Source organism: Pteropus medius, unplaced genomic scaffold, assembly GCF_902729225.1.
Source record: "Pteropus medius unplaced genomic scaffold, Ma_sr-lr_union100, whole genome shotgun sequence".
In the NCBI taxonomy this organism is placed as follows: Eukaryota; Metazoa; Chordata; class Mammalia; order Chiroptera; family Pteropodidae; genus Pteropus; species Pteropus medius.
Window position 1 is genome coordinate 6,214,031 of NW_024340701.1, and position 18,928 is coordinate 6,232,958.

The 18,928-nt window shown below is 33.0% G+C and overlaps 1 protein-coding gene across 7 annotated transcripts in view; it reads left to right on the plus strand.

The window, feature by feature from the left end:
- The window catches only part of OSBPL9 (oxysterol binding protein like 9), a 111,965-nt gene that overhangs the window by 73,613 nt on the left and 19,424 nt on the right, over positions 1–18,928 (plus strand). For 4 of the 7 annotated variants that reach the window (XM_039885985.1, XM_039886022.1, XM_039886039.1 and 1 more), the window contains 8 exons: positions 1,553–1,648; positions 2,397–2,444; positions 3,449–3,478; positions 4,259–4,309; positions 10,839–10,877; positions 14,377–14,467; positions 15,525–15,629; positions 17,052–17,211. In XM_039885985.1, coding sequence (XP_039741919.1) covers positions 1,553–1,648; positions 2,397–2,444; positions 3,449–3,478; positions 4,259–4,309; positions 10,839–10,877; positions 14,377–14,467; positions 15,525–15,629; positions 17,052–17,211 — 620 coding nt within the window. The remainder of the gene's footprint in view (positions 1–1,552; positions 1,649–2,396; positions 2,445–3,448; positions 3,479–4,258; positions 4,310–10,838; positions 10,878–14,376; positions 14,468–15,524; positions 15,630–17,051; positions 17,212–18,928) is intronic. The other 3 variants (XM_039885993.1, XM_039886029.1, XM_039886012.1) reach the window with 1 other exon arrangement.

Here is an 18,928-nt window from a genome sequence, read left to right on the forward strand (position 1 = left end):
TTTTCAATACTCATTTCAAGCAGTTTCTTTACATGTATTTAAAAAATGTAGGCAGTTTTATTGCCTTTGAATTTGAAAAGGAAAATGCATTACAAGATAATTTTCCCATGGCCTTAACAGGACTTAGGTTTTTAATGTTTTGATTTAGAATTTAAATTTTAGTTTAAGAAGAGCAACAATAGTAATAGTAATTCATAGTGTTAGTAGAGGTAGTAGCTGCCACATTAATATTAGTAGGACAAAGATGCCTGTATTTGGCAGGTAAGAAAACAGCAGCTCAGAGTGTCACAATATCTTATTAGTGACTGAGCTGCAATTAGAAACCAGGTTTGCCAACCTATTGTTGTTTCCACAATACTGTACCAGGGCTCAATATGGTGTCTGAGATAATGGCTGTGAAATGCTTTAGAATGATAAAGTTATGCAAAGATGAGGAACTGGAGTAAAAAAGCGAACTCTGACCTCAGTTTACTAAAATGAGGAATGTGAAATGGATCATCAGCAAGTTTTGGCAGAAGGCAGGGAAGGAAAGGTAAGACAAGTGAAAGTCAAGTATGGCATGTGAAATTCAAGTGTGGTAGGTTGAACCACTATATTGCACCCATTTAGTACAGAGTTTTGTGGTAGGGTTGGGATTGTGACATTAGTGGTTCCTGACCCTTATTTCCCTGTTTAACTGCATGACATCTGGGCATGCAAATATTGCAAGCTGGTAGTCTTTCACAATCTCTGTTTTGTCTTTTATACCCAGGATTGATGTGTTTTTTGGTCAGAAATTAAGAACTCAAAAGTTTCTTTTGAGTAAAGTTAAAACAGAGAAATTCCATGCTCTTGGAGCTTAAAATTTTTAGTATACAAAAAGTAGGACATGCTAAAGGCCAGACTGTTAAACTGAGAAATAAATGGGCCTTCTAAATAAATAAACATTTACACCATGTCCAGAGTGTAGTATTCCTGCCAAGGATGAAAGTGAGTAGGGAACTTGATTAAGACAGAAGTGTTGTCACTTTCACTTAGGGAAGTCTTCTTAGAAGAGGTGAGGATTTTGTTTTTTTCTTTTTTAATTAAAAGAGAAGGAGGAAAACATCAGAGCTAATGGGGTAGGTTAGGGAATGGGAGAACTAGTAAGAATATGAAGTTTAAGATTACAAGACTGGAGGAATGGACTTAACAAAAAGGGAGGAAATAGAAGGTAATCTAGCTTATTTTGTATATGTTTCTTTAGCTAAAATATTGTTGCTCTGAAGGTGACTAGGAACCGTTATGCGGCTTTTGGGAGAAAAAGTGATCCTGAAGAGCAGAGTAAATACTAATTTGAGCACTAGCATGTACTAATTGATGAAAAGGGAATGGTGCTAGAAGTTCATGAGGAAGATTAATATAATACTATTCTTGAAGAATTTAGATAATTTAAAAAAACCTATTATATATGTAGAAGTACTATTTTTTTTTTAAAAATTGAAATGTCATATATGAAGGATAAAGTACCTTTTGTACTAGTAAACATTGCTTGGATACTATTAGATTTATTGCAAATTTTATATTTCTCTAGGGTTTGGATTCAGGATTTGTTCCTAGTGTCCAAGACTTTGATAAGAAACTTACAGAGGCCGATGCTTACCTACAAATATTGATAGAGCAATTAAAGGTATGGCATTAGTTTATATATTGAATTGATAAAAAGTAGCAAATGTTACTGAGCTCGATTTTGAGTAAAACGTTATTTGCTCTTAATTTAAAACCCTTATGCGGTATTAAAACAGTTTTTAATACTGACTTATTAAAAGATCTGCGTGACTTATTCAGAGATCTTTATCTCTAATTATATTGGTAAGTAGTGTGTGTACATACTGCACTTTTTTAGTTATTAAAAAAGGTAAATATTTATACATAATTAGAAAATAAGACAAGATTAAATTCACATTCTATTTAAAAATTGTATGAGATAGTAAATTTTAAGTGGCTCTACTTCTAAAGCCTTGTTTTTTCCTTTTTTGGGGTGTGGGGGAGTGAGAGTGGTAATTCTCTACTTTATCATTACTGAAATTAATCTTCTCCTTCAATTCATACTTTAAAGTTAATTACAACTAAAGGTCCTAGGGAAAAAGAGGAATGTTGATAAACTTGGATCACAAAGTAGAAAAAACTTAGGTTTGAACTGATATTTTTAGTTCTTAAAAGCCATCTTGTTTCTTTGGTTTGTGATCAGAGTAATTGATCCTGACTGTTTAAATAATTCAGTAGACTTTGACCTGACACAGTGCCTTGAAAATACATGTATATCACCTCTGGAAGAAATGAGTTTAAGAAGTAAAATTTGCTTTTCTATGTTTAGTAAATAGATACGATATGGTAAAGTGGCTTGATTTTGTAATCAATTTTTTTAAATCCTGTAGCTTTTTGATGACAAACTTCAAAACTGCAAAGATGATGAACAGAGAAAGGTAACTTTATAATCATGATTTCAACTTTAAAATTTTTACATACAAAAGCTTTTTGGAGAAATAACAGAAGGACCTCGGTGTTTTTAACCTACTGTAATAGTGCTGTTGACCTATTATGATAGTATTGCCATATAGACTTCAAGGAGAGTTTTCTGTTGAATTTCAGTTATGGTTTCATAATTAAACAAAAGGATAGTGTACGCAATTTTAGTATAATACCATTTTTTTGAGTACCACCTTTCTAGGAATAAGTTCTTTCCTCTTCAGGTATCATATGTTGAAGGTAGAAAGTTATTAAATTTACATGTGGTCACTTCAGACATTAACAAACAAACTGGCAAGAATTTTCAGAATAAACAAGAATTCACAGATGAGGAAACAAAGCAAGTCTCACTTTAATTATAGTTCTGCTACTGCCCCCCGCCCTTTGAATTTCTGGTAGGTACTTTGTAGTGTGAATATTGTTCCCCGGCCCCCCTCCCCCCCACATTTACATTTTCCTCTCCTTGAATAAAATTCCTGATGCAGCATCATTTATTTTTTTTGCATTTCTGCTAACCATCGTGTTGCATTGGGCACTTTTACAGTTGGTAATAGTCGTAACTCATGTTTCGCTCACTTTCCAGTCCTAGTTTTAGAATTTAGTTCCATGTCATTTTTAAACAACTTAGCAAAGTTTAAAGTAAATCTAAAATAAGCATTTTAAAATCACTTAGTGGATCTATAGAAAGGCAAAACTTGTTTTTAGGTAAAGAATAAGAATGTTTTATATTCTTACAAATCATTAATTGAATCTAATTTGAAGATTTAATTCATAAAATATTGGAATTTTTAATTTAAATATTTGATTTAAATAAAAAAGTATAACAAAAAGTACTCCCTTCCCAACCTGCCTGCACTCACTTAGAGTGATGAGTACATTTTGGTAAACTTCTTTAAATGCAGTAAAAAAAACATACCATTTTGTGCTTCTGATTATTTCTGTTTAAACTTATTTTTCACAGAAAATTGAAACTCTCAAAGAGACAACAAATGTAAGTTATGTGTTTGATAAACTCTGGCTTTACATTAGAAATAGTACTTTAAAATGTTATTTATATTTTAAGGTGCTGCTGTTAGAAGAGCAATTTAGATTGTAATTTTTATGAATTTTTACAAGGGTGTTAAAGAGTTGTATTATTTTCTAAAAGAATTTAAATGAATAGAATAATCCCTCTAATTGAAATTGACTTTGTGTGCCATTTTATGTTTCTGTTCTTGTCTGTTTGAGATCCTTGGATAAAAAGTGTCATCCATGCACAGCATATACTTAAAATATATTGTGATTTAAGTTTTCTGATATACTGGCCTTCTGACATATAATGGTCTACTAGTAAGAGTTGTATTTTGATAAAAGCGTTTAAAAACAGGCAAAATAGTATTCCTTTGATAGAATTCTTTACTCTTCATAAGTCCATAAAAGTCTTGAATGGGCGTTTTAGGAATTTACAGTGAGATTGCCTGCTGTTGATCTAAGAATTTGGAAGTTAATCAGACTTATATCTGTGTGTTTGAAGTATTGAAAACCATTTAGATGTTATTCAGTATAAATTAACATTTTTTTGGTATTCCTTAATAATTCATAGAGTTGCTAATGATAACTTCATTTGACACTGTCAATATTTAAAAACCCACTGGATATCCAGAGAGGTGTTTCTTATATAGTATAGACCTAAACTCTGAACATATGAACTCATTTTTATATTTTAAGCTTTAACATCACATGACAATCTTATTCAGGACAAGATCCTAAAATCATTGTTTTGTTTTTATAGAGCATGGTAGAATCAATTAAGCACTGCATTGTGTTGCTGCAAATTGCTAAAGTAAGTAAATTTTACTTTTGATTACTTCATTTAATGGTATTTAAAAATTATACGTAGCTGAAAAACTCAGTTCTGAAATATATACCTTTCTACAGTAAATTGTATTGTGGAGTTCCTGATACTATTGGATAACTATTGTGTTTGGATGTTACGTTATCAGCATGTGCCTGTTTTTGATAAGGTAATTTCTGATGGTGGCTGGGTAGAAAGGGAACATGTTTGAATGACTCACCCCTTCCTTCCATTTTATCCATTTTCACTGCTTGGAACCGGGGCATGCTTTGCAAAAATGTTTCACAAAAATGTTTTTCTTAGCAAAGAATTAAATTTCAGTAGACTTCTTTTTCTCATTTATAATGAAGAGTATAACCAAGGTATATTTTTTTATCATTGTGTTAAAGATTTTTTTCTGGTACTGAACTACGTTAATGAACCACTACTTTAACTGCTGTTCCTTATTCATGAACTAAAATACATTTTGAGTTATTGTCTGTAATACCACGGTATTGTCCGTAATACCACGGAATTGTCCATAATATGACTGTATCCTCAGTGCCTAGAACAGTTGCCTGCCGCATAGTAGGGGCCTGGTAATTAATTGTAAATTTTAATTGTAAATTATCTAATACATAATTTTTAATGGTTACATGGTTTAGTATTTCCACTATATGTTTGCTTTTTTTATTTAGCCACCTCTCTGTTTTACTGTGATGGTCTATCCTATAAATTAATCTTTGGGTCAGCCTGATTAGTTAATTTGTGATTAAGATACAGGATTTTTAAATGATATTGTGAGGCAGTTATCTTTAAGAGCATGGACTCTGCAGCCAGACTGGGTTTGAATTCTTGTTCTACCACTTGAGAAAGTTCATTTATCCTCTCTGTGCTTTGGTTTCCTCCTATGTAAAATACAGATAATAATAGTACCTGTACTCTTACTGGTAGTGTGAAATTTAAATGAATTAGTCTTAGTACCAGGCATATAACAAATCCTAAGTAAGTGTTTGTTAAATTTTTAAAAAGTTTTAGGAGGTCATAAAATTTAAAGTGACTATCACATATTGGTAAAAATGGGAGAATTTCCATCTATTACCGATGGGAATATTAACTGTTATTTTGGAGGATTATTCTTTACTGGAAAATTAATAAAATATTGGAATCAGCTACTTTGAGAGAAATATTCCATCTAAGACCCCCAAAAAAGATAAGAAAATAGCTAATTTGATACCTTAATTGTTTGGGTTTGATTTAGTATTAGTGGCTTAGAGGCAACATACTATAGGTAGAATTTTAAGCTCCTTCTAATCTTGATTCTTTCCTTTTAATTTTCACTCCTAAAAGTTTCATTCTGTCCAAATGATTAGTGCAGTGGTTCCCAAACTTTGCTGCACATTGCAATCACCTGGAGATCATTGATAATTCTGATTCCTGGCTCTTGCTCTCAGACATTCTGTTGTAATTAGTATGGAGTATCACCTGGGCATTGGGAGTTTTAAACTTCCAGATGAGTCTACTGTGTGGCAGAGCATGGGCACCACCTGTTTAGTGGGATTTTCAGGTGGGCTGTATTAGCTCAGAAGACTTTATTCTTCCTTTGTACAGTATATAGAGACAGCTAGTGTTCCACCCATGAGGAACCACAGAGCAAGTATGGGGCAGGGAGAAAGAGCAGAGCAGAGATAATCTGAGAGACTCCTATAGCTAGGGATTTGACCAGGTCTTCATCAAAATTATGTGATATGACCATATGCCACAACTCCTATAAGCAAGTGAAATTAATTTTATTAATGTATTTTATTTAACCCAGTGTGTCAAAAACATTGTCATTTTAACATGTAATCAGTATAAAAATTCATTAATGAAATGGTTCATATTCTTTCTCTCTCTTTTTTGGGGGCATCAAGTCTCGAACATCCTGGGTATATTTTACACTTCAAACTAGCCACACTTAAATGCTCAGTAGCCTCATGTGACTACTAGTGGCTACCAAACTGCACAGCACAAGTCTAGATTATCCTTTCAGAACTGAGTTGTCTGACCATAGATACTTTTAAAGTAGATTGTATATTTAAGTTGTCCTTGGATCCTAGGTTTTCTCCCCAGAATATTTTTCTGCGTAGATTTTTTGTTTTCATCAGTATGTATTTGTTAATTTCTTGTCACCTTTTTAAAGACAGACTTACTGATATATAATTTATATACCATAAAGTTCACTGATTTAAAGTGCACACTTTAATGGTTTTTAGTGTATTTACAGATTTGTGCGACTGTCACCATAATCTAATTTTAGCACATTTTTATCACCCCCAAAAGAAATATCATACCTATTGAACAGTTATTTCCTATATTTCTTTCTCTCGCTGTCCTTAGTCTCACACTTCTTGCAGTCTCTGGCAACCACTAATCCACTTTCTGTCTCTAGATTTGCCTATTGTGAACATTTCATATACTTAGGATCATACCATAGGTGGTCTTTTGTGACTGGCTTCTTTCAGTTAGTGTAATTTTTTCAAGGTTCATCCATGTATGAAGACTTAACTCCTTTTTATTGCTGAGTAATATTCCATTGACTGGATATATTACATTTTGTTTAGTCATCAGTTGATGAATATTTGGGTTGTTTTCACTCTTTGGCTATTATGGATACTGCTGCTATGAATATTTGCCTGTAATGTTTTTGTATTTTCATTTCTCTTAAGTATATACCTATGAGTGCTGTTACTGGGTCAAATGATAACAATGTTTAACTTTTTAAGAAACTGCTAAACTGTTTCCCAAAGCCATTTTACATTCCCATTTTCTCCGCGTTCTCACCAACCTTTATGATTGTCTTCTTGGTTATAGCCATTATGGTGGTATCTCATTGTGGTTTTCATTTGCATTTCCCTAAAGAATAGTAATGTGAGAGCATCTTTTCATTAGAATTCATATATCTTCTTTGGAGAAATATCTATTCAAATCCTTTGCCCATTTTTTAGTTGAGTTTTTCATCCGACTGAGTTATAAGAATTATTTTCCATATTCTGGATACAAGTCCTTATAAGATATTGGATTTACAAATTTTTCTTCAAGTCTTTGGATTTTCTTTTCACTTTCTTGATACAGCTGTATTTAGATGTATGTAAGTTTTTAATTTTGATGACGTCCAGTTCACCAGTCTTCTCTTGCTTGTGCCTTTGGTGGCTCATTTGAGAAATTATTGCCTGAACTAAGATCACAAGGATTTTATTCCTATTTTCTTCTAAGAGTTTTATAGTTTTAGCTCTTACATTGAGGTCTGTGATCCACTTTGAGTTAATCTTTGTGGTGTGAGGCAGGGGTCCAAATTCATTTTTTTTTCCTTATGCATGTGGTTATCCCAGTCGCATTTGTTGAATCTCATAAAACTTGAATTAGAAATTTCTTTCACCTAATGTGTCTATTTTTTATTTCATATAATTAGTAAGTGTATAAGTACATAATTAAGAGAGTTTTCACTAAACTGTATTGCCTCATTAGAAAGATGGGTGTATTTCATGTATTTTGTTGGTAGGCTTGATTTTAAAAATCCTGGAGTCTGTAATTTCTGGTCAGAAGCCTTCCCAATTTATGTGGTGCCGATGTTTTTGTTCACTGTCATATTTCCAGATCTGTCATGCTGATATATTCAGAGAGGAGAATAGCCATTGTATTAAGGAATGAGGTACTTACAACTAGATAAACATATGGTATAACTTAAGTAGGAAGTAGCATTAGATCCTTTCTTTGTTTCATTAGCATAATTCATATTGAATTATGTTGAATCTCTGATTCAGTAACACTTGAGATTTAGCTTTAGCTGAGCTCCATGAAAGGCAACTAGTGAATTACTTACAGAATAACAACAACAAAAAGAAAAGTGGAAGAAAGTTGGGGGAGGGGATGAGTGTAGTAAACCTTTTTAACTAATAGAACAAAATCCCTAAAGTTTATAATGGGAATGGATTGATAGTAAGGTGTTTAATAGTCTGTGGGTTTATGTCAATTTGACTCTGCCTTAAAAGACAAATCACAGTAGCAACAAAAATTATTAACCCTAATTTAAAATACCTTGTAAATAAAATGCATTTTTAATCAAGAACATTTGGAGTAGGGCGATGTTGTTAGATATTTAAGTTTATTTTAAACTATACCAGAATTAGAAGTGGTGGTTTTCTTAGATAATGTAATATATTCTATCAGTAATCTATTGCTGCATAAGAAACCACCCCAAAACTGAGTGTCTTAAAATAGCAACAGTAATTTATTTTGTTAATAAATCTGTAGTCTGGGTAAGCCTCATGACTAGTTTCTGCTTCATGCAGTGTCACCTATGGTGGCCTGATTGGGTGGCCAGAGGATCTGCTTTCAAGATGGCTCGCTCACATACCTGCAAAGTTAGCCTGGAGTTTAGGTTCTTCTCCATATAGTCCTTTTCACCACCACTTGGGCTTTTTCGTAGTGTGGTGGCTGGGTTCTAAGAAAACAAGGTGGAAGTTTATGGCATTTCCATGACCTAGTCTCAGAAGTCACATACACTTATTGGTAGAGACCGTCGCAAAGGCCTGTCTAGATTCAAGAGTAGGGAACGTGAACTCTACCTCTTACTGGAGCCATTTTTGGAAAATTTAATCTACTATGCTATATAACATTTCTTAGAAATTCTTTGGAAAAATCAATTTTTAATGTTTAGAAATTAATAAAGAAAAGCTAAAGGTAAATTAAAGTATCATTTGAGCAAGAAACTTTCATTTCAATTTCTCTTTGTTTAATTATCAATCATTTATTTTCAATGGATTCTATTAAGAATTTCTGAAATTTTGGATATTCTAAATATTCAGTTAATTCAGTTTTGCAAATAAAGGGGAAATCCCAGCATGAATTACATAGACATCAAAATGCAGTTTTTCTCAAGAATATGCAAAAGATAGCCACTGTGTCAGAGGTTCCCAAGACCACCCATAGTTTGGCAGTTTGCTGGGAGGAGTCACAGGATACAGTGTATATTTGTACCCACAGTTATTTTTTACAGCAAAATTATGCAAAGCAAAATCACCAAAAGGAAAAGGCACATAAGGGCAAAATCCAGAGAAACCCAGGCACAAGCTTCCAAGAGTCTTCTCCCAATGAAGTCATACAGAATGTGCGTAATCACTCCAGCACCAAATTATAACAACACATGTAAAATATTTTTTTTACCAGAGAGGCTCATTATTTTTTTATTGGAGGCTTGCCATGTAAGTATTCTCTGCTTTTCACTTACCAAGATTCCAGACTTCCAGAAGGAAAGCAGGTCTTCAGCATAAACCATATTGTTTGTTTAAACAGTTTAGGCACAGTGAGTCATCCATATCATTCAGAGTGGTCGGAACCCTCCTGAAGTCAAATTTTCTAGACACCAGCCAAAGGCCAACTTTGCAGACAGGCTTTACTAAGGATAGCTCTTTCAGGTTTGCTATGGTAATTCTTTTCTGCACATACACTTAAAAAAAATCATCGCCAAATCTTCAAATTACTCTTGGTTGACCCATCAATTTTTGAGTACGCTCCATACCTTAAAGAAAAAGTTATAGATAAATGAGATATAACTTGGCTGCTGTGTTTAAAACTAAGACCAAATATTGGCTTCTGTTAGAACTTGAAAACTTTCCAATAGTATGCAGTTAAAGCTTTCAACAGTTTTATTTAAATTTAAATATATTGTCTGCATAATACTAATAGATGGATTATAGTTATAGGAACGATAATGTGTTGGTATCTTTCCACTACCTTCTTCCTTAAGTAGTAGTATCCTTGGAGAGGTAAGGCAAAATGACATATTTGTTAAGAGCATGAAATCTGTATTAGAATTCTGGCTCCACATCTCTCTCTCACACAGTTTTCTCATCTGTCCAGTGGGGATAATAATAATAACTACCTTACAGAGTTGTTGGTAGTATATATGGATTAAAATAATAAAATACTTGCCAGATAGTGTTAGCCCCTTTATCATCATACCTTTAGTATAGTGATTATGTTTTTATTGAAACAAAAATTAGACTATCTATTTAGAAAAGTGTTAGTATAATTCTTGGGCCAGCAGTCAGAAAATGGGAAATGGTGTTTATCCTGAGTTTTGAAGGTTAGAAGATTATCTTATCTTTAAAGTACAGTAACAGTTTGGGGAATTTACTATAAAATTGAACCCATAAATAGTCAAGGTCTTCAATCCTAACTTAGTATGTCTGCATTTAATCGTTAGTACCAGTGTAACTACACAGTTCAATAAGATATTTCTACAGTGAGCTCAATTAAATGCCTGCTTGGAAAAATAATAGCTATGCTGTTGGTATTGTTAATGTATAGCCAGTGATAGAATTAGGTTTAGCTAGGAGTGTACAAATGGAATTAAAATCTTAATGGAAGCAGAGAATTTGTTTTCTAACAGTGTTACTTATCAAGTAAAAATAAGCTTTCAAAATAGGAGAAAAAGTACACAAGTAATTACTTAAATGAGAGAATGAAGTTAATATTTTTAACATTTCTCCTTAAGGACCAGTGTAATGCGGAGAAGCACGCAGATGGAATTATAGTAAGTTTAATCTAATCTTTTTATTTCCCTTCTGCAGAGCATTATAACCAGTCATGTCAGGAGAAGCCTGAATTTCTACTTATTTTTCAACGCAAATTCTTCTTTTATCTACTCACTGCTTTTTGTTGTTGACTCTTGCAATTTTTCTTGATCTCCTAAAGTTGTCCATCTTTCAGCAATCATTTGGAGGGGAAATGTCAATCTTAAAATTTTTCTACATGTGGGTCCATATTGAATCACTTTGCATGTGTTAACTTGAAAAGTTAATCATCGTATGAATACGCAGCTTTATGACTAAATAAGGCATAACTCACAGTGCTACCATTTCTTGTCAAACTTTTTTCTCAGATGAAGGGGGGGCATATTGAAACATCTTAATCTATTTAAATATGTTTATAGGTTTCTATTATCTTATTTTTAGAGTTTGTGTATTGTGTTAACTATCATTGCTACTGTGGTATATACTGCATCTGTTGGAACTAGTTGTAACATGAATTCTTTGACGTATAGACATTTTCTTATTCTTTCTTCCTTTTTAGCTTTTTACTCTTCCTTTATATTCAACTTCCCCTCTAATAAGAAAATTAATTGTTGTTAGTATTTCCCAGCTAGAAGTGAAAATTAGAGTTTGAAAGTTTGTAGTTTGAGCTACCCAAGTTTTATGATAACTGAATGACTTCTTTTCAGACCATTTCTGAAGCAGTCTTTTTTTTTATGCTAAGACTTTACAATGCCAGCTTGTCTGAAATCTGGAAACTTATTTCATAAATCTTGAAAACTAATGATTATACTTGAAAGGATGAGCATTTTATTTTTACATTTGGGTTAAAATGAAAAAAAGTTACATATCTATGTTGTTCGCATATTTCTTAAGAAAAAGATAAGAGAAACATTTTTAAAATTTAAACACATTGAAATTTTTGTTTCTCTTTTTCACAATGTGAATTCGGAGTTTGAGCCATGATGATAAACAATTATGTGACATAAATGCAATGTAATGTATCTTCCTAAGGTATCAAGTAAGATTGTAAGCTTCATGGAAAAAGACTACATATGTTATCTAGCATTTCATGGTCCCCAAAGACCCTTAGGAAAATCACGTTGGCATTATTTTTATGTTTTTTCCCTTAAAACAAAATTAGTTTTTATTATGTTAAAAAATAGTTTTATAAAGCATACCTAAAATGCTTGATCATTTGAAATTAAAAACACCTAGAAAATATATACTCATAGAAAATCTAAACTTGTAGAAAACAAACATATTGGAATCATTTGATTAGAGACTATAACATTTTTTCTTGAGTTTTTATTTTGAAAAAGAAGTGTTCATGTTTTAGGCCTTGGCCCGAGACTGCTAGCACCCAGCCTTGCCATTAACTAGCTGTGATCTTAGGCAAGTTACTTAACCTTAGAGTCTTAGTTTCCTCTATAAAGAAAAATGACTACTTCTTCCTTAGAATGTTTTCGTGAGGTGCATAGCAAACACATAATAGTACTCTATAAATGTTAGCGATACATACATACATACATACATACATATAATTTATTACATGTCATATTGCATCAATGTCACAACAGATTAGGGTTTAGGATTATCATTTGTTTGCATTTCTCAAGCTCTGCACATTCATTTTCAAAGCAAGGTGTAGAATATAATCTGACATATTTTAGTCTGAGGTTGATTGACCGAGAGCTGTAGATAAGTGTAGAATAGATGTATTTTCTGTTAACAACAGTAGCAAAAGTTATTGAGTACTTTTAATACACATGCAAAAAAATATAATAAAAGTGTTTCCTTTGGTTGACAAGCCTAATCTTACATTTCATCTGGAAAAGATTCCATTAGAAACATAGAATTCTGGTCCCTTTTTCCAAAGTTATTTTATTTCTTAGTCTCTTCAGTAATTTTTCTTATGTCATAGATGGGTATAAGGAGGTGATAATGTTCTCATTCCTATGGATCAAAGTGTACTGATGGTGGAATTTTGCCTTTGTAAAGCACTTGGAGTCCTTTGGAGAAAACCACTATGTAAAATAAGGAATTTATTTTATTTAAAAACAGCTCCAGGACTTGTTGAGACACTTACATCATTATTATAGATTGGTTTGTATCTGAAAATAGAATCATAAAGTAATAACCAGAAAGCCCTTAGAGACTGTGTAATTCAGACATTTCTTTGTTGTGCAGACTGGGAAAGTGAGGCCCATAGCAGATAAGAGACTTGCCAAGTCCTTGGTGGAGCAAGGATTCTAAGGAATTAAAAGCCCAAGCCTCTGCTTTTGTGCTTTTCTCAAACCTTTAAAACTTTTCCCCACTTCACTTAGCTAGATTTTTTATTATTAATGGTTGTTTTCAGAGTTCCTTCTCTAAGGGTTCTTTATTTTCCAGTCAGAATATTTATGGTAGGTAGACTATTGTATTGATAAGAAATCTTGTGTTCAAATCACTTGATTTAAGAGATCTGATTTAATGATTTTAAAATTTTTATTCAGAGGGGGTTTAAACAGTTTTTTTTTAATGTAAACTTTAAATGAGAATGCTACAAAGACAATGTCATTATCTCAGTTTCCATTATTAAGTACTTTAAAATTCTTATGAATACTTTTTAGGTTCATTCATCAGCAAAGCTAATTTTAGTATTTTCTGTTAAAACTTCTACTTAATATATATTTGAAGTTTAGTTTCCCAAATCAAGAAAAGCTAAAGAACTTGTTATTTCTTGGGTTTTGTCTAGTATAGTCTTCTAAATGTTGCATCTAAACTTTACTCTGACAAAAGTCTTTGTTTAAAATCTCCCCTTCTCCATATAGAAATGCATCAGTAAGCTATGGAGTCTTGTTTTTAAAATGCCGTCATGCTGGCAGAATAATTTCTTGGCTTGAAATCAGAGATACCTAAACTTTTTTTTCCCCTCTAAAATTGTAACTAGATGTTTGTATTTTTCTGAATCGTCAAAAAAATCCTCCTCCCCACATACCCCCAAATAGAAGATACATTGCTTTGCCTTTATCGACCATAAAATTAGATGCCCGTGCTGTGCAATAGGCAATGATGGAAGGTGGCAATAGTATGGGATGGAAAGATAAGATCCTAGTATTGCAGGTACATTAGCTAGTCACAGTTGTAAAGTTTATTAACAGTATTTGTGGTGAATTAAGAATTTGAGAAGCACTGAATTGAATTGAGAGGTTATTGTTTACGCTTCCTGAAATCTTCCACTTTTCAACTCTTTCCAGTTTTTCCATTTAGCTTTACCTTTCTGTATGACAGAGATTCATCCATTTTCACTCCTTACTATGCTTTTTAAAGAAATAATAAACTCTTAGACTTCTGTATAGAAAAGCTGTTTCATTTTCTCTTTGTATTTTGACCAACATATCTATATAGCTACCATCAGGACTTTGCTGTCAGAAATGTGGGCAATTTCATATATTTGGGAGGGTCAGCATTGGAAAGGCATTTAATTAAAAATAACTGTAATGTGTTTCTTTATCTCAGAGTACTATAAATCCTGTGGATGCAATATATCAACCTAGTCCCCTGGAACCCGTGATCAACACAATGCCTTCCCAGACTGTCTTACCTCCAGGTATAGTATTTGGAAAAATGTTTCACAGATTCATTGCTGAGAAAAAACTTAATTTATTTGACTGTCGTAATAGTCTTGAAGGGCTCTTTCTTTTTCTTTGTCTTTTTAATTAAAGGAATAAAAAATAATACAGCTGAAAATAAACTGGAAAAAAATGATAATATTTTTAATATTGAGTTTTTTAAAGTACAGCGAAAGGGCTTTTGATTTTCAAAGTGAGATAGAAGACAAATATGGTTACTAGCTTGGATTAGCCAGTGGGACAGGATTTTTGGTGCCAAGGAAAACACTATATTTTGATCTGCTTGAAGGTAACCCAGGAATGTTCTGTTTTGGGGGTATCCTTTATAGCTCTGAACAATACAAATGGTTTCTTCATGGTTTATTTTAAAATAATGAAAAAGGGAAGAATGAAATTTGTGATGTCTACCAATTAAATAAACGTGTATTTTTAAGTGTAGAGGAATAAATAGTATTTTTTTTTTTAAAAAAAAACTGTCAAAGGAAGGCTTAGGGCCAATACCTAGTTATACTGATCCCTTTTACTTTTTTGTTGCATCCAACATATTATGTTCTCAATGATGACATAGTTCAGTCAGAAATTGTACTGGAAAAAAGAAAACTCTTTAAAAATACTTACAAGTATATGAAATTCTTCTGTGAATTTTTATGTATCCTTAAGAGAATGAGATAATATCGCTTATGGCTGAAAGAGTAGATACCGTGCCTCATTTCAGATTTCATGTGGTTTGATGCTTTGAAACACTTTATCATCAGAAGTGTTCGCTGGTTTTACAGAGCAGTTGTACTGAGGCGTTGGCCTACCATGACTGGGATGTTGATACCCTGCCTGGTGTCTCAGTAATCAGTACTCAGTAGCATATCAACATTGGGTTTAAAGGGGATGGGATATCAGAAAGGAGTAGCATGGAACTTGACTTAATGGAATAGTTTCCCAAATTACTGATCTTTAGGATTTTGAGTCCCACACGTTGCAGTTAATAGAATTATATTGGGACTGTTACTCTAACTTATTTCATATGTTCAAATCTCCTAGAACCTACTCAGTTGTGTAAGTCAGAGCAGCGTCCATCTTCCCTACCAGTTGGACCTGTATTAGCTACTTTGGGACATCATCAGACTCCAACACCAAATAGTACAGGTACAGATTTGTATATTTCCTTTACTTCTCATAACTCCCCATTTATATTTAAGATTTATGTTTGATTACTAAGAGAAAAGATTGAAATATGTGTTGTATATTGTATGTGTTGGAGATAATCAGTTTTACCATTTACAGTTCCATACATGAAGTGGTTAACTTTGTGATTGAACCAGAGCTTTAGTAATAATTATAATTTAAGTAACCTATGCAGGATATTGTTTGTTTACCTTATGATTTATTTTGAAGATCTATGTTGACTTTTTAAGAAATTTTTCTCAAGTTAGACTTGTATACTTATTTTCTTATTGTAAAGGAATCAGAAAATATGGAAGTACAGAAAACAAAAGCTGAAAGTCCTCTTAACTTTTCCCTCTGTCATTTGAGTATATATGTGTACGTATGTACCTTTATTGTGTATTTTTATTGTTTTTGTTTTAACCTAAATGACTTTGACTTTTCATTTAACAGAGAACATTTAGCGAGCTTTCCATGTATATACAGTTAGGTCTATAAAATTCTTTTTACAGCTGCCTGAGCAGGTATTATCTTTTGGTTGTTTCCAAAATTTACCTATCATAAGCAATACTTCAGTGAAATATCTTTGTACAACTTTTGGCAGGTATGTATTTTTTTAGGGTAGATTTATCAGTCTTTCATATTTTTACCAGTTTATAGGCAAAAAAAAGGATACTTCATTTTAATTTGCATTTTCATAATTCATTTAGACTTATGGTCTTTATTTTTTTCTTTGATTTACAGGGATGCTATCAATGTTAGTATTAGATTTCTTGTTTTAAAATGAATTTATGTAGAGTTACCTGTCAACCAAAACTCAAGGAACCACTATTCGCTTATATCTCTGTTAATACTTGGAGGCCAAAACCAAAACCACTCTTGAGATGGGAGAATAAGCTCCTGCAGTTGCTCCACACATTTCTTTCCTTGGTAGTACTTTTACTGTGTAATAATAAAAATTACCTCGTGATTTTAGCCCATTTTGAAATTGAATTAGTAAAAGTGCTGATGCTATTACTTTGAGGTATCTGTATCTACTGTATAAAATAAGAACCCTGGCTCCCCACCAATACTTGTATCTATTGTGGGACTTCCAATGCCAGAACTCATGCACTGCAATTATAATCAGAAGAGCTCCCTTCCTAATATTAAAAATAATTATAGAATGGTGACATAGCATTTTTTTCATTTATTTAAAAGTCTGTGTCTCATTCTATAATATGATTTGCCTTTTTCTTTGTCTAGTTTAAATGTTAATTTTCTTTACGAATAGTGTAAGGACTTCTACCAACTTAACTAAACTCTTTCTCAACTTTAGAAAAGTCTGTTTTGATCGAAACTCCATAATTTCTTCCCCTCTATTACCAACATTATTCTCTAATTAAAAACCTTTTAACTTCCTAGGCAGTGGGCACTCACCACCTAGTAGCAGTCTGACTTCTCCAAGCCATGTCAACTTATCTCCAAATACAGTCCCGGAGTTCTCTTATTCTAGCAGTGAAGATGAATTCTACGATGCTGATGAATTTCATCAAAGTGGCTCATCCCCAAAGCGCTTAATAGAGTAAGTAGATGAACTAAGTATGTATTTTAATGACTCTCCTGATTTTTAAAAATGGAATTTGATTTTGAGACTGGTGTTAATGACAGACTCCTGTATAAGTTAACTGTTTGGAAAAAGTATAAAAGACAGCTTATATTTAATTGACTTACTAGCAGAGCCAGTTCTGTGAGAATGTTGATTTTACTCTTGACTTAATTCAAATGGAATAAATTAACATCAGCTATAATAAGATGCCAATGTGGTTCATGGAACTCTGGGCATTATTTCTATAGCACCAACATTAGGAGAGGGTCAAATGAGAGTATATATGCTAGGAAGTATTATACAAATAAGAGGTTACCATTACTTGTTTTTGCATTAGAGTAGAGAGCTGTACTAGGTGGAAGGCTTGATAAATCGGGCGCTATACTAGATGGAGGGATGAGATACAGAGGTGAAAAAAGACCCAGTCTCTGTCCTCAGGGAACTTACAGTCTTTTGGGGGAACAGACAGACATTTATAATCCAGTGGTGTACATTCTACGGTAAGAATAAGCACAGAAAGCCACGAGAAGTCAAGGAAGGATTCACAGAGGAAGGAGGGAATATGATCCTCAAGTGAGATATGGATGACTAGAGAGAAGGGACATGGGAGTGAGGAGAGGAGGGGGAAATGGAAATGTTCTATTGGAGATGCAAAGGTCTTAAGAAAGGTCTGGAGGCAAGGGGAACTTGGTTGAGTGTGGCTGCGGTGTAAGTGATGGGGAGAGATTTTAAAAAGATAGAATAGAGGTTGACAAGAGCCAGGTCATGAAAGAGTCTTTTAGCTTTTTATGAATTTTGAACATTTTCTCATGAGCGATGGCAGTTGCTGGTCAGGTCTGCATTTTAGAAAAACAGATTTGCCAAAATTGCATAGAATTGAGTGCAGTAGCACTACATTGCAGGTTGGGAAACCACTTCCCAAAAAACCAAGTAATAAATTGAGAAATATTGATAGTCTGAGCTAAAGTAATAGCATGGGAATGGAAGTGTATGGGTTTCGGAAATACTAAGCAGGCAGATTTTGACAGGTACTGATGATAGACTTTCCCTCATTAGAAAGCATTTGACACATTTTATACCATCAAATCAAAGCTAAGTATGTACCATTGTACAGAAAAGGTTTTTACAGGTAAAGTAATTTATGTAATAGACTATAAGCAACATGCTTCGTAGCCCTACTGGTATACAGTTTGCTATCGTTAACACTTTGGATTCTGGAATCTCATAAGAATAGGTTCTAAATCTGTTTTGCCTCAGAAGTGTGTGATCTTGGTCAAGTTATTTAACCTATATAATCCTAAATTTCCTCATTTGTAAAATGAGGTTAATAGTAGTTTCAACTTCAAGGGGCCATTGTGAACATTTAAATGAGAATGTCATTCAGGGGCTTAATATATTGTCTAGCATGTAACAAACACTCGATAGATGTTACAGAAAGCAAATTAACATTTATTTGCTTTAATGTTACTGTGTTTGTTGTAGATGCAGTTGGCTTAATTTGGCAGGGGCACATTTTCCAACTTCACTGCTTTTTCCGAATTTGGTACTATCAGTAACAATAGTAAGACATTACAAATTTGTAAGACCAGGAATGACAAGTGATTAACATGCAATACTCAGGGTGATCACACAACTGAAAATGTGTCCAAGGAGAAAATGAGTTTGAATGGAAACTGAACAAAGGAACCGAGTT